Raw genomic sequence first — 23,911 nt, 5'->3', positions numbered from 1 at the left:
TCCTGGCTCCTACTTTTGTGCCCTTACACTAGCCTGAAAATATATACTAAATCCACAGTGCTTTAAAGTCAAGAGTAACTAATGCCTTAAACTCATGAATAAAATTAAGAGTAACTAGATTTTGAGATATTGTCCACTAGAGTAAGTTGCATAGCCTTCGAGATTCTGTTACTACTATTTTAGCCATTGGTCAGTCTTTGTTGTGTGATTCCTGGCCAGGTCACTGAGTTCTTTGTATCCATACACACACACAATTAAGTCAGAGTATTCGTTGTACATTTAGTATGCATCAGGTACATGGTGGGCACAAACTTGCATCTGTAGACTTCTTTGATAGCATAGCACAATTGATACAACATTCAGGATTACAGTGCCTTGATAATTATTTACATTTGAATTCTCTATTCAAATTTGTTTAAGAGTGTCCATAATAATGATTTGCAGAGGTTCTCACTTAACTTTAAAACTTTGTGACTTATGTAATTATGGCCAGATAATTTATAAACAGAACTTGAAGAGAAAGTTGACTCTTCTTTTTACAGCTCGTATGATCTCTAAGCCACAGGGTATCTAATCTCCTCACGAATGGTACCTGCATGCAGTGTAGCTAGCCTAAATCTATTAGATTCCAAATATCTTTCGAAAATTCTGTCACCTGTGTAACCTATATTATTAAATTTTAAGACTCTTTATAATCTTAATTTAGTCCTAAGGTTGATTTTAAATAAAATTTTGATTATTTACCAAGATATCTAGGAGCTAGACTTAAAGGATTTCTTTATAAACCAAGAGAGTATTGATTTTTTTCCATCATTCCTAAATAAAACTATTTTTTGTCCAAGTATTCTTTTCAATGAAGAAATTCTTTGTGGCCAGTAATTTCGGGATTCATTGGCTTTCTTTTTGATGCATTTTTTGTCTCCTTGACTTCAAATTCTTGGGGAGTAGGACTGGGCCATTTGGCATACAATTTGTCAAATAGTCAAGTGGCAGTGAGAGAGCCAGGCTTTGGCATCCAGACCAGAGGTGGAAAATTAACAAAAGGTTCTGCACTCTTCTCTGGAGTTTAATATCATTAGAAGAAGGTGACCATTACTCTTTCAAATCCAAAGGTGACAAATAAAATTTCAAATGCTGGTTCCTGCCTGGTGACCTGTGACACTATTTGAGAAACACATCTTCAGTATCTAATGAAGAGCTTCATTGAGAGACTCCATTTTTAGAAACGTAATCTGGGTGACTGTCAGGTGTTTCCACAGGATTCAACCACCTAACATAATCACATGCCGCTATTAAAATACATTGGAAAAGGTTTGATAACACAGGAAAAATAATGTATTGTTTAAAGAAGAGCATTCTTTAACTGTATTACAGTACCTCATTTTAGTTGAAAAATTATCTTATACAATTAGAAGAATATATATGAGTATTAACAGTGCTTATCTTTTGTAGATAGCATTGCAGATGATTTTTTTCTGTATTTTTTTTCAGATTTGCAACAATGAACTTGGATTATTTTATTGTCCGCAACATGTTATTAAAAACTATTTTTAACTTGTTTTGCCTCTATAGTGAAAGAAACTTTTCCCCTAAGGTTTCCTAACATTGTCATTTAGAAAAGGGGGAGAGGGTACACTGATTTAGAATTTAGAAGACGTGTCAACTTTAATTTATTCAAAAAATACTTGTTGACATTGTGAGCAGGCAGTGTTGAGGATTCTTTATTAAACTAGGGCCCCAGGAGAAGATGGACAATAAACAAATATTTATGTCTTGTGATAAGTGCTAAAGATAGAGAATAAAGGGACTACTGAATGTTGTGGGGGGGAGGTGTCTTTTATTTTTCTGGTCCTGAGTTTCTTAATCTGTAAAAAGGGTCAGATCAGAAGAATAACAATATCCTTCTCTCAACATTCCGTGACTTTCCTGACTTTTGAATTACACTTGGCTTCCTAAGCAATTATATCACCCAAATACAGAAATAGGTCCTTTTTAGCAATGCGATAAAAGAGGAAGTGTGTGTCTGGACAAGAGTACTGAATAAATAGCAAAAAAAAATTTTTTAATCCAGTGGTATTTCTATAACTTATTAATAATAAAGATGGCAAGTGAAGATTGCAGAACATTAAATGTGTGTGTAGTGAGTAGTGCAAAAGAAAACATGTTTTGAAAGAAATTACTCTTAGGTAAGTAGTAACTTTTCTGTGATTAACATTTGTGTATAGACACACGAACACCTAGAAAACAATTTGACTTTAGTTTTGCTTTCCCAGAAGGTTTATATCATCAAATCTCATTTGCATTTTCATGCAGTTAGGTGATATAAAATATTGGGGAAACAAACAACATGAAAGAAGTAGAGTTTTTTTGGAGTTGGTGGCAGAAAGCCAAAAGATAAAATGGACATCATTGGAGAAATTCTCTTTGATGAATATGAACTTTTCTAAAATGCATTGTCTTGTCCATCTCCTGTTTTACTGCATTTAGCTGTTGGATGGCACCTTGTATAAAACTTTGCAGACTAGAACTACTTTTTTGTCATAGTTCGCCTCAAATTAGGGGAATGAAAACTTCTTTCCTCAAATAGGAATGATATAGGTGGCACTTGTCATCTCTTGTCTTCCAGAAACTATTCCTGTGATGCCTCACACCATCTTTTCTTTGTTTCAGATATCCTCTGGCAGTTGTAGGCAGGATGTTTCAGAATCCCCTGAATTGCGTCAGAAATCACCATTATTTCAGTTTGCTGAGGTAATATGTTACAATTTATACTTAATGAGATTATATTGTGAGCTTAAATTTAGGTTGATGGCAGTAACTTAAAGCAATGAAGAATTCTCCTTAGCTCAATTAACCATAGATAGGAAAATAGAATCAAATTTTGGAACTCCACAGTCTGTCAATTAAGGAATAACTTTATGTTTATAGAAGCTTCTCATTAAGTCGTAGTAAATATTACATTTAAACCGCATCACTAATTTTTATTCATGGATAATAAAGTTAAGAATACAATTAAACTATTGTTAGAACTTAGTCATTTATTAGCTGTTAATTTATCAGTTGTTAAATCAGAAGATGGAATCAACTCATGGTTATTGGCTATGCATTCCTTTCTTTTAAGAAAAAGAAAGTGCACTTTGCTCTTAATTGAAACTTTAGCATACTGTTGGCATTTTTCAAGGTCTTATGTCTTGTGTCAAACTTGTTTGATTCCCTATGTTTCCAATGTTGCTTCAGAGATGATGTAGAAAAGCACATTGTCCTTACGATCAAATGTATAAAGTTAAGACAACTTCCCCAAATATCTTCATTTGCTCTAGAACTCAGTACGGAGCCATCATTGATTAATTTTTTCTAAACCTTAAAGTGGTTTTCCCTTGATCGTTTGAATTGTCTTTTACTAGACCTTCTCTTGCACTGTCATCCTTCCTAACATATGCCATTGTGTTAGGTGTTGTCCAAAGAGAACATATTTTTAGTTTCAGATTCTTTTCTTCTCTAGTGCCTTTTCCTGGTGGATCTCAACATTTCCTTGGCAAAACTACAATTCACAAAGGCAGAGGCCATTCCTTTTGAGACATTGTTTATAATATACATAAATGCCTTGCTAATACACCAGAATGTTATTGTACGTATTTGCTCACATGATATTCCTTACCTATCACTTTCCTTTCTATATGTTTGAGATACGCTGTGTGAATTCCAATTGTTTTATATATTATTTCCTCAAGAATTTAAGGTTACAGAGGATTCACTCTGCACTCAACTTTTAAACAGTAGTTATAGACCTGTTAAATAATGTTGGTCCCAATTTTGAAAGCATAGATGCATGGCCAGTGATCCCTGAATCTAAAGATCTAATGAAAACCCTAAAATTTCACATGAAATTTTGTATTGACATATGCTCATTTTTGTGGGCTCTATAGCATACCTAAGAGATCCCTGACTCTGTTGATTTATAGAAAGGGTCCCTATTCCTAATCTGATATTTCTTCAGGAACTCCCTATTCATGTCATTGACTGAGTGTCTCTATCCCAATGATAATTTATAAAGAAATTCCCTTGTTTAGAAACTTGTGAAATGCCTTTCAAAAATCTAAGGGGTTGATGTCAGTGGTTTCTCCATTTCCTTCATTGTCTTATTTAATTTTCAAAGAAATATAGGCTAGGCAATTTCCCTTACATAAACTGACTATTTTCTTTAACTTTTATAGAGGGTTGATAGGAATGAAAAGTGCTCTCTGAAGTTAGACCTACTCAATTCATAATTCCCAGGACTTCAGGAAAGTCCTTGTGGACTCATACATGCAGTCTGTCACACTTGAACATGTTTTTCGTTTGAAATGATACATTTCATGATTTGACCAAGAAGCATACAATTTTTCCTTCAAATGTCTTTAAAACACTTGGTTAAATTTTATTCACTCACAATGATGGTTTTATATCTACTTTATTAAATAGGATCTGGATCTTTTTTTTCTTTTTACTGATGTTTATTCTAAAGATGCTTCTATGTCTGATTATAGTGGCATTAAAATTTTCTTAATGGCCTCAGCAGTGAATAAAGTCAATAATTCCATCAGTCTCTTTACTAATTCTTTCTCATCCCTAAACATTACTTTGATACTGTATCACCAACTGCCTCCATGGTTTTTCTAACCAGCTTAATTTAATTAAGATGAAAAAAATTGACTTCTCTGGTTGAAGGATTATAATTAAGGTGCATTTTATTGCTTAGTAAGTACCCTTTGATGGAGTTCATGAGCACAGTTAATTGAAGAACAATACTTTTATGGGACTGGGAATGGGCTGAATTCATAATGCCTAAGCTTTTTGCTCTTGTGACTCACTTTCACCCTATTTTGTAGCTGGATGGAAGTATTGTTCACTTTGGAACCAAAATTAGTAACTGACATTGTTCTCAAAAGATCTTTGAGAAGTACTTCCAAGGGCCATCAGAGCAAACTTAATAAGGCTACCATATACCAAGTGGAAAAGAAAGGTCTCCCAGTTGAATCAAGTATAGTATGGCAGAGTCCTCCATCCACTGCCCGATGCCTGTAGAGTGAGAGGAAGAGGGAGAAAGAGAGTTTTGTGTGTGTGTGTGTGTGTGTGTGTGTGTGTGTGTGTGTGAGAGAGAGAGAGAGAGAGTGTGAGTGCCTGCGTGTGCGCACGCATGCACATGCATGGTGTTAAAAAAGAAATGCTGTTCCTCTTCAGTGAATAATTTATTGGGTGCTGGTACTATGCCAGGCAGTGTATTCTGTAGCTTGTTTTCTTTTCACTGTAATCCTGTAAAATGGGGATTATTCTCTTCATCATCATTGTCAGTTTACAGTTGGGAAAAATAAGTCTTAGAAGGATTAGCTGAACTGCCCAAGGTCATGCAGCTAGCGAGCAGCAAGCTAAGATTCAGTCCCAGATACCCTGAGCCACATCCATATGCTTCTCAAACACTGTTTCCCAGCTGCATCTAAGCAGAGAACAGCTTGGGGGGAGTGGTGTAGGAAAGAGAGTGACTGACTTTCCTGCAGCTTCCAGCTTTTAATAATATTTTAAAAAATATATTGAAATAAAGCAGTTCATCTCAACGCTCCTCAACTGCTGTTTGCAACATACCTGGTACCCTACAAGAGACATGGCAAATGAGCCAGTTGTGGTCTTTTGTTCTTCCAGTCATCTGTTTTTAGACACATGGCCTTTGTCTTCCTTTATCATTTATACTGTTCTTCTAAAAGGCATTAAGGGTGATGATTCATGTCTTAATCTTTATCAGTGTGTACAGTGGAAATACATGGCTGAATCTATTAGTCTGATATGGGAAAATGTCCTTGTGCATTAAAGATTACTTGTTTCCTTTCAGATATCTTCAAGTACGTCTCACCCTGATGCTTCTTCAAAGCAGTGTCAAGCCTCAGCCTTGTTTCAGTTTGCAGAGGTATGACCTCTTTTTTTTGTTGTTGTTGTTAATGATTATTGGGCTCAGAAACTTACTGAGCTCAGGAAATATTAGAATAGAGTTTTAATAACATATAGCGAACTTTAGGCATGCCTTTCGCCATTACGAACATAATGCATGTAAGGGAATACTTCATGCTTTTTGCTGCCTTTGCTATAATCATAGATCAGCTCCATATTTTGTATTCATTTTATAAACATTCATTAAGGAGTTCATTTAGAATAGACCCTTTCCACTAATTCATTTATTTAATTTTACCTTGTTTTTATTTTAAAAGCTTGAAAAAAACTGCTGTCCACGTGAAGGCCTTAGGATTCCAATTTATTAAATTTTTCCAGTAGTGACATTAGATGCTGTAATTTATGAATAACTCACAGTGAATGCAGTGGTGAATACAACCTGTTAAATCATCGGCACTTAGCTTTCTATGTGATGTAGCTTTAGCCAGCGTTTTTATTAGTGTTTAATCCCAGGCTTAGATCAGGTCAGCTCTTACAGGATCTCAGATTTCTTTGGTTTGTCAGCCAGAGAGAGAGCACACACTAGAGAGTGCTTACTTAGTGTGAAGAGGCACATAGGATATGCTTGATTTTACCACAAAAGCCCTGGCCTCAACCATATGCTGCTCATTCCTAATGAGCCTGTATGACAAATAATAAAATGCAGATTGATCGTGAAAATAATATGGTGTCTGCTTTCGGTCTTTCCCCTCTTTCCTCTTTTATTAATTCCAACCAAAAATACATATCCTAAACTAAGCAGTTTTTTAAAGGGTTGAGAGAAAATGACAAGCAGGACTGTTCTGTTTAATATTGATGTATTGAATCACTTTGATTCATTTGAATAAAGAGTGCTGCATAAATGAAATGTAAAATGATATCCTTTTGGCAAGAGAAAACTCAGCATCTTACTTTGAAAATGAGGAAAAATTACTTTCAGCTTTTACATTAAAAAAAGAAATCCTGCTTCCTCTTGGGACACTTATCTCAACCACTGTGACTTTATACCACCAGTTGGCCTGCTTATCTGTTAGGCTTCTCTGACACAGTATTTGCTTTCGTTGTTGAGGGCTATTCTATCGACTGGTAACGAAAATATCATGATGCTACTACCATTTATGAAGAACAATTTGCTTGATGAATCTGAATAGATTAGGATTTTATTATAATTTTTCATTATGATAAGCAGACTGTTACTTCCAGTCTGGGGAAATCGTTTTGTTTACTTTCTTGCTTTCCTTCAGTTGTTGGCATCCATTTATTTGATACGAATACTTTTTTTAAGAGTTAAAAAAAAATTGTGGTAATGACTAAATTTGTTTTTAATTTTGATGCCCGAGCCAGTCCCATGCAACTTTTTAGAAATATTTTCCTCAAAACAGAATGTATTTGCCATATATTGTGTTTGATTAAATTTTACACTCTCTAGCAGGAATATAGTGGCTCATCTTTGACACACCTGACAATGCACTAACTACCAAGAGTATTCAGCTTCATTTAAAATGTCAGTATGGGATATCACAGCTGGTGTTTCCAACAGTTATCTTCACTCAGAACGTGATTGTTATTTAAGTGAAACTATTATCATATTTATGAGGAGTTCCCTGAAGCCCTGGGCAGCTTTGAGGAACCAGTTTGCTGATGTAACAGGGGCTGTCCTGTGCTTCTGGAGAATGAGATCCCAGCCTCTCTTAAAATAGTCCTTGCTACTCAGTATGCTCACTCCTTAAAGCATGAGAAGTTTTTTTCTTTTTTAATATTTTTTTTAATGTTTATTTTTGAGAGAGATAGAGCATGAGCAGAGGAGGAGCTGAGAGAGAGGGAGACACAGAATCAGAAGCAAGCTCCAGACTCTGAGCTGTCAGCACAAAGCCCAACGCAGGGCTCTAACTCACGAGCCCTGAGTTCATGACCTGAGCGGAAGTCCGAGGCTTAACCGACTGAGCCACCCAGGTGCCCCAAGAAGGGTTTGTTTGTTTGTTTTCCAAGAAAGAAAAGAAACTTTTCTCTCTTGGGAGTTGTGCAGGGATATGTTTGCAGATTTCACTCCTCTGCTCAGTAGCATCAGGAGACATAAAAAGTGTTAATTTGAAAATGATTAGAGTTACTGCAAGACCTCATAAGAGAGGAAGGCATGCATGGTGGCAAAATCAAAATATTTTGCCCTAGAATCAAATGCAATTCCCTCTGTCAATCAGTATATTATTTTTGCTAGTTATATTTTGCTTAGATTGATAATATTAACACTTTTCATTCCTAAGTAAATTAAATTATTGCATGCTTGTTTATTAATTGTAACTGTTATATATGATTATACAAGAGAAGCACACGGTTCCCTAAGGATATGTAACTTCTCAATGGTCAGTTGCCTCAGCTGGCCCAAGAGAACCCTAAGTTTCAATCTCTGACATCTTATGATCTGACCACATTGTTGGCCTCATTTGAGGCTGGTTTAATTCAAAGCTTAACAAGATCTAACTACATAAACTAATAAAATTATCTACTAAAATCTGCTATGAGCACAGGTATTGCAGAAGAAATAGAATAGGTTACAATTACTAACTGTAATCGTATCCCTAAAACTTTTATAATTACTTTGTATAACACTCATCACCTTTGAGAAAACATAAAGACTCTTGAATTCTTGTTTTAATTAGTCTACAGCAGAGGTTCTCAAACTTTCAAATGCATCAGAGTTCCCTCAGAGGCTTGTTCAAACAGATTGCTGGGCTCCACTCCCAGGGCTCTGATTTATTAAGTCTGGGGGCAGGGGTGGGGAAAGGTGCCTGGCAATTTGCATTTCTAACAAATTTCCTGTTAGAAAACCGCAGTTCAAGGTCACTGCTCTGTAGTTTGTAACTGTTACCGTGAGTTATTGAATCGCCATTGTTGAGGCACTTCCTAGTATGTCTGGAACCTCATAGGGAAAGGGTGAATTGAAAAGGGGATGGACATGTAATGGAAATCTACTCAATGGCCCACTTACAGCCCCACCTCTTTTCAGAGGGATTTCCATCCTATTATGTGCACTTAGAGAAAAATGGGGTTTATGTAATTTAGGAAACAATTTACTCCTTAAAACTGTTTAGCTTTGTGATGTTATTTTAAGGTCAGGTAGGCAAAATGCTTAGAGACCATTCCTGCTAATTTGATTTACAAACATTCATAACTTTGAGAAGAGATTAGTTAGATCTTCTCTTGGCAGTGGGTCATTTATTGTGTCAAATAATTATCCTAGGAACACATTGTTTAAGAAACCGTAAGCCCTGGGCAGTTCTTTAAGTTGAAGTTGTTTTTTCTTTCACACTAAGTCCTGGGTTTCTGCCTTGCAGGCTTAGAAGGATGTTTTTCTTTCTTAATCAAGTCTGATAGTTTCAAAACTCGTTGAAGTGAACCTGCATGGAGTCATGAAACTGAATAAAGAGGGGCGCCTGGGTGGCGCAGTCGGTTAAGCGTCCGACTTCAGCCAGGTCACGATCTCGCGGTCCGTGAGTTCGAGCCCCGCGTCGGGCTCTGGGCCGATGGCTCGGAGCCTGGAGCCTGTTTCCGATTCTGTGTCTCCCTCTCTCTCTGCCCCTCCCCCGTTCATGCTCTGTCTCTCTCTGTCCCAAAAATAAAAAAATAAAAAAAAAAAAACGTTGAAACTGAATAAAGAACATTTTGTTTGTAGATTCCCCACGAAAGCTTACGTTTTAAGAAAAATATACCTGCTTTGCAAGATCTAGGAAGAAATACAGAGTGTAAAGCCTGTTCACCGCCACCCCCCTCCATTTCAGCCTGTCTGCATTCCTTGCTGATACCCCTAATTCATCTGTGTTCACCTTGGCCCATCTGAAGAGCCATCACTCTGTTTCCTGGCTCTGATCCATTACATTGGTCAGAATGAGTTTCCTATCTGCATCTTCTGTTGTTTACAGGTAGAGTGACACATCCATCACATTTTAGATCTCATTTACTGAAGACTAATGACCACATGTAATGCCAGAAGGGAGCTATTGCTTTCTATCATTTAACAGGTCTGGAAGCCATGACCAACCAGTTCACATACTCTCTTTTCCGTTGTGTGGCTGACTCTTACACCTACAATATATCTTTGCATTGAAATATATTTACTTTGAAGACAGAGAACTAATCTAGATGATTTAGACCAATAAATTTGGACATTAAAACTTCCCTTACAAGGTATTTACTTTGCCAATATAAATACAGCCATAATCTCCTCAAATTTAAAGCAATGCCACAATTGGATAGATGCAATAGGTGCAAATTTAAAGCATTCATTTTCATGATGGACTGTTCAATATGTTACAGAATATTACACTCGACAAAAACTGCATACTCACACTGCAGCTAATCAGTGTGAAAGTATCACGTGTTTTTATTGGAAGCATTAATATTTCTTTTAAGGTAAGAAAGACCAATCATCCCGTGTTGTTCATTTGGGTTTTAAAAATTTTTTTTATTCATTCAATAATTATCAGTCATTTCCTCCCAGACTACAGTGTTTTATGATACCCCTCATAACTCCAGAACACTTCCTCCATTACCTATTTTACTCTTAATCTTTACTACCTGTTTCCGTGGTATGCTTCCCTACCTCAGGCAGCTGTAAAATTAACAGTTTAACATCCAGGGTGATCATTTTTCTTAGCACATTTGCTCTGCGTCTTGTGCTATTACACGCACTCTGTTTATCAGAACAGTACATGCTGCCAAAGGAGAGACTATGGAGTTAACAGATTGGCAAGCACCATCTAATTTGAGGAAAATAAAAAGCAAAGCCAGGAATGTACTATGCAGTATGGCCCACTAGGGTCCCCTACCCATAAGCATAACATAACCTGCCCTTCCTCCACTAGCCGACCAGACTTTGAAGAACATATTACTGTGTTGTTCATACTTGAAAGGATGCGTAAGTCTCTTAAATAGGAAAACAATGGGGGAAATGAACAGTGGTATAAACAGTGGTATAACAAATCAGCATTGTACAAGCTCTAACAAAGCTATCAGAAGAGATCAAATTACTCAAAGAAATGTATAAATAAAAAGAGAGAAGGCCCTAAGACAAAACCCTGAAAAAAAGCATTTAAGGGGTCACCAGAGAAAGGAGAGCCAGCAGAGAACAACAAGGAGTGGCTTGGGGGATAAGAGGGAAATAAGACAGACCCGCCAGTAATGGAAGTCCAGAGAAGAGTTTCCCAAAAAAAAACGTTAGCCATATCAAACGTTGCCAAGAAATCAAGATAAGGACCAGCCACAGATGTTAACATATGTCTAAAAATTAAGAAGCCCAAAGATGCTTTTAGAAAGCATATCTCCCTGGGAATGCAAGCTGGTACAGCCACTCTGGAAAACTGTATGGAGGCTCCTCAAAAAACTAAAATTAGAACTACCCTGCGACCCAGCAATTGCACTACTAGGCATTTATCCACGGGATACAAGTGTGCTGTTTCGAAGGGACACATGTACCCCTGTGTTTATAGCAGCACTATCAACAATAGCCAAAGTATGGAAAGAGCCCAAATGTCCGCTGATGGATGAATGGATAAAGAAGATGTGGCGCATATATGCATATATATATACATACAATGGAGTATTACTCGGCAGTCAAAAAGAATGACATCTTGCCATTTGCAACTATGTGGATGGAACCGGAGGGTATTATGCTAAGTGAAATTAGCCAGAGAAAGCAAAAATTATATTACTTCATTCATATGAGGACTTTAAGAGACAAAACAGATGAACATAAGGGAAGGGAAACAAAAAGAATATAAAAACAGGGAGGGGGACAAAACAGAAGAGACTCATAAATATGGGGAACAAACTGAGGGTTACTGGAGGGGTTGTGGGAAGGGGGATGAGCTAAATGGGTAAGGGACACTAAGGAATCTACCGAAATCATTGTCGTACTGTATGCTAACTAATTTGGATGTAAATTTTAAAAAATAAAAACATTTAAAGAATAAAATAAAAAGAAAGCATATCTCCCCACAGTCATTCCAGGAAAACCATACTGGTTGGTAATTATAGAAATGTTGGGCTACTGGGGCGCCTGGGTGGCTCAGTCAGTTGGACTTCTGGCTTCAGCTCAGGTCATGATCTCATGGTTGGTGAGTTCGAGCCCCATGTTGGGCTCTGTGCTGACAGCTCAGAGCCTGGAGCCTGCTTTGGATTCTGTGTCTCCTTCTCTCTCTCTCTCTCTCTGCCCCTCCCTCACTCACTCTCTGTCTCTCACAAATGAATAAACATTAAAAAAAAATTAACAAAAAAAAGAAATGTTGGGCTGCTAAAGTACATTGACCCTCCCCCCACACAAGCTCCTTTGGAAATCTTTCTTATACCTACAGATAGGTCAAAGTCCTCCCATGGGTGATGAGGGAACTAGTTCTTACTAGACATAAGTAGTAGTTCCTTTTGAAAGGTAAAGAACCATTCTCAGTTCTCTACTTAGACAACTGTGCATTATCTCAAATGGCAGATAATGCATCCACACAGTCCGAAGTTTTTCATTGAGCCCCGCAGTCTTCCGTGCACAGGGTGTGTGGTAGTGAACAAATACTTAGTATCGAGGAGCATAAACCTACAACAAAAGGAACAGCAGAGGGAGTCAGTGTAAGAACTAGAACCACTCCGCATTGTGGCTGTGTGGTGTGGGATTACCCAGCCTGTCCTCTAGTGATTCTTAAGAGTGTCATGTGATTATGTGATAAATTTAATATTCTACGAATTACTAAATTTCATGATTATCCTTTAACATTGCAATTTTAGTGTGTAACTAATTTTTGGACTATACTAAGAGAGCTTTATGTTTATTCAAGTTACTGTTGATAAATTCTTGTTGATAATCATTGTACCACTTATTGAGAACACAATATGGGCTCGGCACTGTGCCAGACTCTTCACTGACATAAAATCTAATCTTGACAACAATAATATGGGACAGGTATTATTGTTTCTGTTTTGAAGATGAGGTAGATGAGACTCAATTTGCTTAAGTTGACAGAGCAAAAAGCAATGAAGGTGTGTCTGACACAAAAGTCATGTTCTTTCTTTTATACAGCCTAGGTTCAAGACGCTGGCAATTCTGTATGTTTAGTACTTCATTCCCTCAAGTAATTGGGAGGTGGTGATTATGTGTCCATTTCTCTTAGTTCAGTGATAAGGTGATTTATTAAATTCATCTTGTCTAGAAAAAGTAGAAGTGGCATACATCAGAGAAAAATTAGGTAGAAGAAAAGATTCCAGACTTAGAAAGATTGAGCCCCATTTAGTTAATTTTCTTTAAAAAGAAAAGTGGTTTGGCGGTGCCTGGGTAGCTCAGTCAGTTGGTTGAGGTCATGATCTCACAGTTTTGGTTTGTGAGTTCGAGCCTCACATCAGGCTTTCTGCTGTCAGTGCAGAGCCCACTTCGGATCCTCTGTCTCCCTCTCTCTGGCCCTCCAACACTTGTGTGTGCTTTCTCAAAAATAAATAAAACATGAAAATTTAGTTGGGATAAATTGTAAAGAACTGTTAAAAATGATAGTACCTAGGAAGAAAAAGTGCCTAAAATTTCCATAAACTAAATTCTTCTAAATGGCCCAGGTAGCTTGTTAAACATTTTCCTCGACAAAAGCCTCTCGTTCAGCCGGTATTCTAGGAAGAATTCCATTCAGCAGCAAGCTCCCAGTCTCTCCCAGAGCTGATGGCTCCACAGAATCCACTGTGGGACTTGGGGTCACCTGTGAGGATACACTCAGCAGGCAGGAGTGCCTGCTAAACTGAACTGAGAAATACTTCTATCTTAAACTGAGGAAGAATTCAGAATCATGAGGAATATGAAATGCTTAAGCCATAGCTAGCTGCTGTAATGACAGAACTTCTCCAGGAAGAAGAATATTTGTAAAGATCCTTAAGAATATATGTTCTCAGCTTTTTTTTTTTTTTACTGAGTTAAGCTAGAAGTTGAAAATGAAGTTTTCATATAAAAATGAGAAAAGACATTGCAGTTCGTTGTTATCAGTGCCTGGCCACTGTTTGGCCAAATTTGCAAAAGAACATGCAGTTGATACAATGTTGGATATGTTGTGCCTCAGCATAGGCCTTAACTGTATAACTTATTTAGATTTGTGGTCTTGATTTTCAATCTTTGTGTGTACTTTAGAGTATTCTCTCAAAGCCAGGGCTAGTGTTTTCTGTAAAATTCTTGGCTTCCCCAGTTCCTATCGTATTGCCTACGACATTTATATTGGATTCTTAAAAAAATATTTGTTGAGGGACACCTGGGTGGCTCAGTCGGTTAAGTATCTGACTCCGGCTCAGGTCATGATCTCGCCATTCCTGAGTTCGAGCCCCACATCAGGTTCTGTGCTGGCAGCTCAGAGCCTGGAACCTGTTTCAGATTCTGTGTTTCCCTCTCTGTTTCTGCTCCTCCCCCACTCTGTGTGCGCTCTCTCTCTCTCTCTCTCTCTCTCTCTCAAAAATAAATACACATTAAAAATAATTATATAAAAAAAATATTTGTTGACTAATGATGCTATCTTTCCCAAATAATTTTAGAGATCCTAAATATATTCCTTAAAAAAATTAGTCACTTCGGTGCATACAAAATGACTCTAAATCCCTCATATTTGGTCAGTTGATGAATTGGTGTTTATATGGAAATGGAAATGCAAATCTTGTTTTAAGTGGTAGAGTTTAAAGCCTGGAGTGTACAAGACAATACTCCTGTCATTAAACAGCTGTCCAAGCCACACCTGGTTTTTGTTACTGTTTTTGATTTTGTTCACCAAAGTTGGTTTCAAAATTATAATTCCAAGTATGACATCTTTAAAGTTACTTGGTACTTGGGAACAATGATGTTCTCGTAAACTAAAGAAAGTTCCTGAATGTGTATGAATGAGAAGCAGAGATTCTGATGACACAATTAATATCCTTTATGTGAATTATTTTCAATACAGATTTCTTCAAACACTTCGCAGCTGGGTGGTGCAGAACCTGTGAAACGCTATGGAAAATCTGCACTCTTTCAACTGGCAGAGGCAAGTTTCTAAGAGTATATGGAGATAAGATCTGCAGAGGTGGAAAAAGTTCATAATAACAATGTTCTTTAAACTGTACCCTATCCCCTGTGACCATAAAGTGTGTTGTTATATCTCATTTTCAACCATGAGAGGGTAAAAAAGGAGTTTTGCTACTAAAAGTCATTAAGCATTGGAAAAGGGTACTCAAGAAAATGACACAATCTTTTTCCACAGGTTAGTATTGTCAAATAAGGTCAGTTTTTGTCTCAGACTGGTGATGTAAGTCTAGCCTAAACCCAGAAGAATGGCCTGGGTCATTTTTCTCTTCTCTGATTCTCTTATAGTGTCTATAAATTCCTAGAAGACACTACTTTTAAACTAGGTCATCGATGTTTAAATTTGGGGGTGTTTTTTTAGTGAAGAACTCAAATGACTCCAAATCTGGTTTTGTAACACCTATCGGCTGTACATTTGTTGTGAAATGGATATAAAATGCTGCTGTTCCTTTGGTAAATGTGCTTTCATAAATCTGTGAGGGCCAGAACCCTCGCTTGGTGGGGGATGGGTTGGCAAGAAAGGTGCCAGAAGCAGTTGTTGCTGGGGTGGGCACCTACCATGCTTGCCTCCGCCTACCTGTGACTGCTCTGCCTTTCTTTTGTGAAAGAAACATCGTCAGTGCTGGGACACTGCAGTAGCCGTTTTCTCTTTTGGTGAGACAAATTAGGAGGTACAAGATGGGTGACCAGAAATCTCTTACATTAAACTTTTTCTTTTCTCTCATTTTTCTGGCTTCCTTCCAATGAGTTCCTTCTGAGTTGTTTTTGTTTTGTTTTTTTTTTTTTCATTTTATGTGAGTGATACCTTCTTTTTATAAATCCTTTGTAGTTTGTTAAATTTAATGGGGCAGCCTATCTTCTAAATTTTATGGTAGCTTATATCATTAAAATCTAGGAGTTCTAAACATGTTTAAATTAAGCTTTTAATGTCTACCCATCTCCACATTAGAAATAGAAAAACACAAAGGTCAAAGGCCTAAGACAGTAAAGAAGTATATTAACAGTGGGACACATGAACCCTTTGTTGTCTGACATTAAGCTGACATGCTTCTTATAGGACAAAATCAGATGCAGATAGAGGTCTCCAAATGACTAGAAAACTTCCAGAGACCATAGGGAATAGTTTAAAAAGAACTGAGTGAGTCAGTGGCAAGTACTACTTCAGATAGAACTGAAATGATAATGACCTGGCAACACGTATGCCTTTGGAGTTAGAGCAAACAAATCTTAGTAAACAGAGGCACTACGAGGTATGAATTTATCTGGTATTTTTAAGACCCTATAGATTGGCAAGACAATGTTTTTGAAAGAAGTGATTATTTTTCTTGAATAATAAGAATGTGTGGCCCTCTCTGCATTTCCTGGTGTGTGTATGTGTGTGCACACGCATGTGCACTTTCATATTCATATATCTTCATGAAACAGTTTTATATTTGAAATGTATGGACCTTTGAGGTACTTTAGTATGGAGGGTGCAAGAGATGATTTTTGTCTTCTCATTTTCTTTCTTTCACATAACAGTTATATAAAAAAAAGGATTCCCTATTAAATCAGAGCTCATTAAAAAGAACATTCTTCTAATTTGTAGGGATGCATCCCAAATATGAAACAGATGCTATGGTTTAACAGATGTTTGAATGCTGGTATCATAATTTTAAAGGGGTAAAATGACTGCAATAAGCCTATTCCAATTATAGCAAATCAGCTTATACTCAGACTTAGTTTCTTATAACATCCGAGTAAAAATATATGCTTTTGATAAAACAGGGTCGCTAAAAAATAGTTTACCAAGAAAATCCTCTCACATTATTATTTGCACCACATGAATATGATGCCATAATGCTAATAGACTGTGTTTTAGAATAACATTCTAAATCCTACCCAGTTTCTAATTAAACATAAATATATGCACAATGGATTAATCAGCATCTCCAAATAATCACCAATAGAAATATGCTTCCTCAATTTTTTTATTCCATGTATATTTGATATTCATTTTTCTTAAACTGCATATAATATTTAATTATTTCGGGTGCCTCTTCAAATAAGTATAACAGGATACAGAAGAAGATTTTTCCTCTTGCCCAGAATTGGTGCTACTGTCTGAACTATGAAAGAACAGCTTTAAATTTATGCATTTCAAAAGGAAATCTGCCAGGAAGCCATCTTCAATTTGGGCCAGATCCTTCTCTTGGGATTTCTAAAGAGATGGTCCAATCCAGCTACTATCCCACGTACCCCTCCAGGGGTTCTCTCATTCCTATCCCAGCCCGTAAGTCGTCAGTGCGCAGGTGGCTATCAAAAACTATCCAGTCATCTGGAATATTTTGATTTTCCTCCCTGTCCTGAAGAGAGAAGGAAGGAATTGCTTTTCACTCTTCATCCCTGCTCCCTGTCAAACAAAGTGAAGGCAGCTCTAAGAGAAAATTTGTTCCCAATTGGGGTGTATCTGTAAGAGGTGTCTTCTCATTCTTTGGTGAGAAGCTAGAAGTGTTTTAGACATAGACTTATTGCTGTGCCCTTCACCTGTCTGACCAGGTGAGAAAAGAGCTGGAGGAAGTTGGCAGCAAGGAGAGGTTTGGAATACCCTGCTGTACTCTCTGTTTTGGTATTGTGAAAATGCATGAGTTTCCACAGGTCATGTGACCAAATAGAAAATAGTTCAGTGTGATCAGGCAAGAGGCCGTGGGACAGTCATGGGGGGGAGGGGTTGCAGAGAGCAGGCCTGGGGCAGCCTCTCTCATTAGGAAATACGCACTTAGAGACAGCTTCGCTCAGGACACTGAAGAGCTCCCACAGGTAGGAATGATGTTCAGTCAGTTTCCACCAGTACAGCTGTCCTGGTACTAACATTACCAAGCACTTCCCATTGTTAGTAAAAGGACCCAAACCCCCTAGCACCCTTGCTGCAATTTCCCCAGCGTCCCTGGGCTCCCCTGATCCTTCCAGCAACTGGAGGACACTGCAAGGGGTCTGCAGGACCTGTTCCAGCCCCTGGACCACATCCCTTCTGATCAGTTTGCATCCCTGCCTCTTATAATTTGTGTATCATCCCTGCCCTTGGCATCCCCTGACAAGGTCATTCAGTCTTTTGTAGTGTTAGCAGAAACAGATAGAAAAAGACAGGCATAACCATGGGCAGTGAGTTTTGCCTCCACTATTGCTTCTCCTGTTTTTTACAGAAGCTTTAGAACTCGTGAAGGGAAGGGCCAGCAACCAGCCCAGGAACTAACCTCTCCCCCTACCCCACCTCTATTCCTACAAGCTGACACAAGGGGAGAGCTGAATAGTAGACCTCCCAAAAGTATAGGGGCTGTTGCTTGCAAGAAGTGTCTTCTTGGTGAGAAGCAAGAAATATTTTAGGCATGTTCTTATTGCTGTGCCCTACACCCACGTGAGCCGGCAAAAAGAAAATTGGAGGAAGTTGGCAACAGACACAAAGAGACTTGGGTTGGCCTGCACTCTTGGTTTTGGCATTGTTTTATTTCTTAGGACCCCGTAGCCAGGAGATGCCCTGGGGAAGGCCCTGCTTCAGGCATTTGATTGGCATTTTAAGCTGGGTGGATTTTTAATAGCTGAGAGGGACCTGACAATTCTGGGATCTGTTCCAGGTATTTTTTAGGAATCCACTCCAGCTAAGAACGGAGTTGGTATAGTGCTGCTGAGGTCAGGGAATTGAGAAAAAAAATACAGTCCTCTATGTTTGAACCTCCATGAGGTTCGTACTGTTCAGTTAATCAGTTGTTTAATTGGTGCAGGTACTATAATGTGTTTCCTTTCATTTTGAAATTAATTAGGTCAGATCATGCAAAGAGTTGCAAAGCATCTCCCCGGAGATGATTGTGTATTATAGCTGCTATATAGTTGGAGGACACACAGACACATCTTTCCCTGTATATTTTAGGAAAGAAAATTCTACACTTAAAAGATCTCTGGTATCAAAATTGCCTAGTATAATAAAATACACAATTGATTCATTTATTCCAATAAGCGGTAATTATTAAGGGTCCATTCCATGTCCATAACCGTGAGGCTGCTAAAGTTACCTGCATATGGATGTACGAATACTGTTTCTTGTGATAGGGTAAGCCGGGAACCTGCTTGTGAACCTCCTAAGGTCAGTGGTATGAGCACACTCTGCCTCCGGGTGCGGTTTTGGTGTTGGAGAGTTGCCATGAGACGCCGAAGCATATGCCTAAAAATATTATTCTTTGGTTTTACTTTTCTTTTTCTGAAATAATTTTATGTGTTCTTTAAAATAGAGTTTAAAAAAATAAAATTAAATAAAATAAAATAAAATAGAGTTTAAATTTTAATAGCAGAAAATCGGTTGTATTACCTAACTTAAGATAATAATGACTTTAATTCTCTGCTATGTGGTAGGCACTTTCCTAAGTATTTTATATGTACTCATTGAATTTTCACACACATACTCTGAGATAGGTATTATCACCGTTCCTCTTGTATACATTAGGAAACAAAAGGGGAGAGAGGTTTTGTGACTTGCCTAAGGTCATGTGGACAGGAAGTTGGAGCCTCAGTAGAAACCCAGGCAATCTGTCTCCACACCCAGGCTCTTCCACACTGGGCTGTTCTGTCTCCTTGTTTTAGATGAATGTAAAAGACTCTGCAAGTTGCTTGTTATAGGACTTTGCGTATTATAGAAGGCTCTATGGAAGACAGCTTACTCCTACACATATATGTGTATGGCTGAATAAGATGACAGATTTTTCCAGACTGCTGTCAAAGAAATGGAGCTGATATTTCCTTTTTAAAAAGTGTCTGTACTTTTGAAACTGCCAAGATACATCTTACACCCTTAAATAAGTAAGTGCCTCTTTGTGAATATACTTTGGAAGATATTGAGAGGAAATTATGGAGTAGGACTCCTGTCCTCCAAGAACTTCTTCTCCAGTTGCAGAGAGATAAGATACAAAAAGTTAAGGGATGAGAAATAAGTGTGCAAATGGTTTCACAGGGAACCATGCGGTGAAATGACAAGGCTCTACTTGTGTTGAATGATATACAAAGTGAATTTGTGAAGACAAGAAAGGGAGAATTAATACTAGCAGGAGTGCCATGGGGACCCAGCACAAAGAGCACGAAGACGGTTCTTGATGAAAGACTTGTTTAGAAACTGGGGTTGAAACTAGCAGCCTCTGGGCCACATTTAACTTGCAGAGATGCTTTTTCGGGGGCACCCATTTTGTTGACCTGTATTATATTCTACATTTCAATTAGTGGCTTATATTTTAAAAGTGGAGATTTCAAATAAATGTCTGACTTCTCATGAAAATGTAGAGAATCTAGAGACACTGATCCAACCTTCCCATATGAGAACGATTGGTCAGGGCCGATAGTGCCTTCCCCCTTAAAGACACCATCACTGTGCTCTCCTTTCCCTCCGGAGCCCTGGCTCTGAGGCCAGCAACCCCTGCCAGCATCCACCTACCCTCGTGCACCTCCCCCTTTTATACCCGCACACAGTGCAGATTGTGACCTGCATAATCAAATGGGGAGATGAGAGAGATACAGCAAAGGAATAAAGGGGTAGAGGCAGGAGGCATGAGGTAGGCGGATGATGAGATCAGACGGGCAGGAGTAGTGGGCTGTGCTAAGAGACTTGTGGAAGTGTGGCTGCAGTCAGAACTGGGAGAGTGTTTAGTGTAAAGCAGAGAAACTTGTGCTTGAAGACCATGAGGAGCAAGAAGAGATTTAGGGCAGGGGCACACAGTGGGAAAGCAGACTCCCTTGGCAGCTATGTGTAGAGTGGAGTGGAAAACTTCTGGGGACATCCAGGTGTGAGACGATAAGAGCCAGGATTGGGGAGGGGTGGTTTGGCAGTGGGAATGGGCTGTAGAAACAGACACCAGGGATGCTACAGAGGATTTAGTTGGATTCCATGATTGGGTCCACGTGAAAGGCAAAGCGAAAGGGGAGCTGGAGATGGCCCCAGCTCTGAACCTGAATGCACCGGAGAAGAATGTTTGTGAACAAAGAGGAAGCCCCACCAGCAGAAAAGAAGAGATGAAAGATGCCTAGGGGTGGGGACAACTGAAGAAATCCAATACTGAAAGAATCAAAAAGAGAGGGGTTTGTTAAGGTAAATGGTCGACTTTGGAAAGCCAGAGGCCCATATTCTCTGAGCACAAAAGGAAGAAAGGTAGAGAACAGTCACCACAGGGTTGCTGAATTTGGTCTGTGGTACCCATTTTCTGAGTTCTACTTCTTTACTTCAGTTTATGAAACTAGTAATGTGTTAAGGTTAAGTTGAAGGAAGGGTGCTGGATTTCTCCACATATACTCCTACTCCTCATGTATGAAAAAGCAAGATTGCAGATCTGGTGCTTCCAAGGGAACTGGAAACATTATTTAACCCTATTTATTAAAAAAAGATGATGACATTTTCAGACACCTTGACTGCCTAGTTTTCCTTACATTCTAACTTGTAAAAAACACTTACAATTAAAACCAAATAGGTAGATAAAGACAAATTTATTCTGGTGTCTATAAAAATAAGGTCCTAGGAAGGATGTTGGCTCATTTTAAGAAAAGCTGAATTATGATAGAATTATAGAGATCATTGAAAACTGTAGGAAATGCCATCCCTCCAATCACATTAGCATTCCCGACTACCAGGTATGGGTGATGTTTGACCAAAGTGACTCCATTTCACTTTTCTGTGTGTCCTCACATACTATTGACACGCAGTATCCCCACCTCCTCCTCATAGCCCCCTGAAACCTGGAATCTCGGCACACAGCTCTCAGCTCAGCCCCTCCTACGCTACTGTCATATAACTGAATCCCAATACCTATGATATATTTGAGGGGGTCTTTTTTTTTAAGTGGTATATTTCTTTCCATAGCTTTTTAGGCAGAGTTGTGAGTCATTTTTAGAAAACTCCCATCCTAAAACTTTTCATTTCATTCCCAATTGCATTAACTTATTTTTGGAGGAACTGAAATATAGGAATTCTCCTAATGATTTCCTTTAACACTTCTGGGGGAGACTTTAATAGATGGCCTATGGAACAAAGGCCACCCCACCCCATCTAGAGTCTTCAGAATGGGTATAATTTCTGAAGAAATAGTGAGTAAAGAGAAACATTTAAGCCACCTTTTCACCTGGTCGTGTTTCTGCAAACCAAATAGAAAACTACTTAATATGCTCAGATTTCAGTGTTGAGAGATGCTTAGACCACTGTTCTGTGACCAGTTATCTTTTATAATAAAGAAAATTGAATTTTCTTAGCAGCAGTGCTATTCTTTATTCTCTGAGACCATCAGCCAGTGTATGTTTATGGCAATAACATTCTGATTTTATTTAATTATGGGAGAAGTGCACATCTTGGAAAACACTGCTAAATGCCATCTTAGGGTTATGTCTACACTGTTTTGGCAGATAATAAGCCAGTACAAAATGATTGTAAACATACCTTGGCTGCAAAACATTTATTTTGTACTAAAAGGCAAAGATTTTGAAATTGAAACTTCTTGATTAGTGTCAGTGGCTCTGTTTTCACACTGCCTTGCTTTTAATCGAGCTGGATCCTTTACAATAGACAATGAAAGACAAAAGATAATTAAGAGTGTAATAGTATGGTACATTTTGGAGCAACTTACCCATTCCTTTGTACCAGTTAAAGAGCATCTGTTTCTGTGGTGGTATTCTTATCTAGTACACATGATTAATTATTTTTTGCTGGTCATTTCACTGTCTTTTATAGCAGAACACATTAAAGAAATGAATCAATATCTTAACATTTGTAGAAAGGAACACATTTTAAAATGTCTTTTGATTCAAAGAGGTAAAAGCTTGTCACAACTCAGATTTATTATGTCTCTGTAGTCCCCCATAGCAACCCCGAGCCTATGGCACAATCTTACCTGAACTGAAAATGGCAATCTTCTTGAACCCAGGAACATAAAAAATAATCCCTCCACTGCACATTTTATCTCACCTCTTCAATATTCCTACTGAAATTTTTCTTTGTAATAATTTTGAAGAGGGTGATTTTTATATGTCTGTCCAATATGTGCATCCTTTAGAATCTCCAGTTTCAACATACTCATTTTCATTTTTCTTTTGGGGGTAAGTTACATTTCTTCCAGCTCATCACTGACAGGCCATTCTGACTACACAAAACAGTGAGAAACTTCAGTGAGGTTTCAGTTATCAAAGTAAAACTACAATATTAGTGATTAATTCTCACTGGTGCTCCTGGGAAGCATAAGTAAGGACAGTGTGAATGCTGGTCTAGGCCAAGCAATAGCGTGGTCCTAATTAACATTGTTTTTTATAGACTTGTAAGGTAACTTTCTTGGTATGAATCAGATTGCATTTTAGACTCAGAACTAATGAACCATTCAATTCAACACAATTATCTACGAAATGCCTTCTTTTTGAAACGTACTAGGATATATTCTTGGAGGAGAGTACAGAAGTGAACAGGATCCATTTTGTGCCCCCTGAGTTACAGTTATAAAAAATATGGTGCCTGAGGGAATAGACCGTAGATATCAAATATTTATGCCAGGCATTTGATTTAAAACATTAGCATTCTGACTTCTTGGAATACAGCCATGGGAATTCGATCTAGAAGGTGTCCTGCAGACATTTTACATCCTCACTCTTAAAGAAGTTTATTGTTCAATTTAAAATAATGATAAAAGAATAAATTGTCATTTACTAAGGCATATTCTATTTCAAGGCTTGATTAACAACCAACCCTCTATTAAGGGCAACTTGACTAATTAATAACAGACATTAATTCTGTGCGTCCCACAGTGCAGTTTTATTCACCTGAGTTCACACTGATTTATGCTCCTCTGTGTCCACCGTGTGCTTATCTGTATGCATGTCCATGCATGTGAACAGAATGTAGTTTGTATG

The 23,911-nt window shown here is 38.1% G+C and overlaps 1 protein-coding gene across 6 annotated transcripts in view; it reads left to right on the top strand.

Annotated features, from left to right (window-relative positions):
* Window positions 1-23,911, top strand: part of BBX (BBX high mobility group box domain containing) — a 285,709-nt gene that overhangs the window by 217,284 nt on the left and 44,514 nt on the right. For all 6 annotated transcript variants that reach the window (XM_058731518.1, XM_058731517.1, XM_058731512.1 and 3 more), the window contains 3 exons: window positions 2,671-2,751; window positions 5,864-5,938; window positions 14,898-14,978. In XM_058731518.1, coding sequence (XP_058587501.1) covers window positions 2,671-2,751; window positions 5,864-5,938; window positions 14,898-14,978 — 237 coding nt within the window. The remainder of the gene's footprint in view (window positions 1-2,670; window positions 2,752-5,863; window positions 5,939-14,897; window positions 14,979-23,911) is intronic.

This window comes from Neofelis nebulosa, chromosome 5 (assembly GCF_028018385.1).
Source record: "Neofelis nebulosa isolate mNeoNeb1 chromosome 5, mNeoNeb1.pri, whole genome shotgun sequence".
Lineage (NCBI taxonomy): Eukaryota > Metazoa > Chordata > Mammalia > Carnivora > Felidae > Neofelis > Neofelis nebulosa.
Note: the sequence above shows the minus strand (reverse complement) of the source record. Positions and strands in the feature narration are given on the sequence as shown.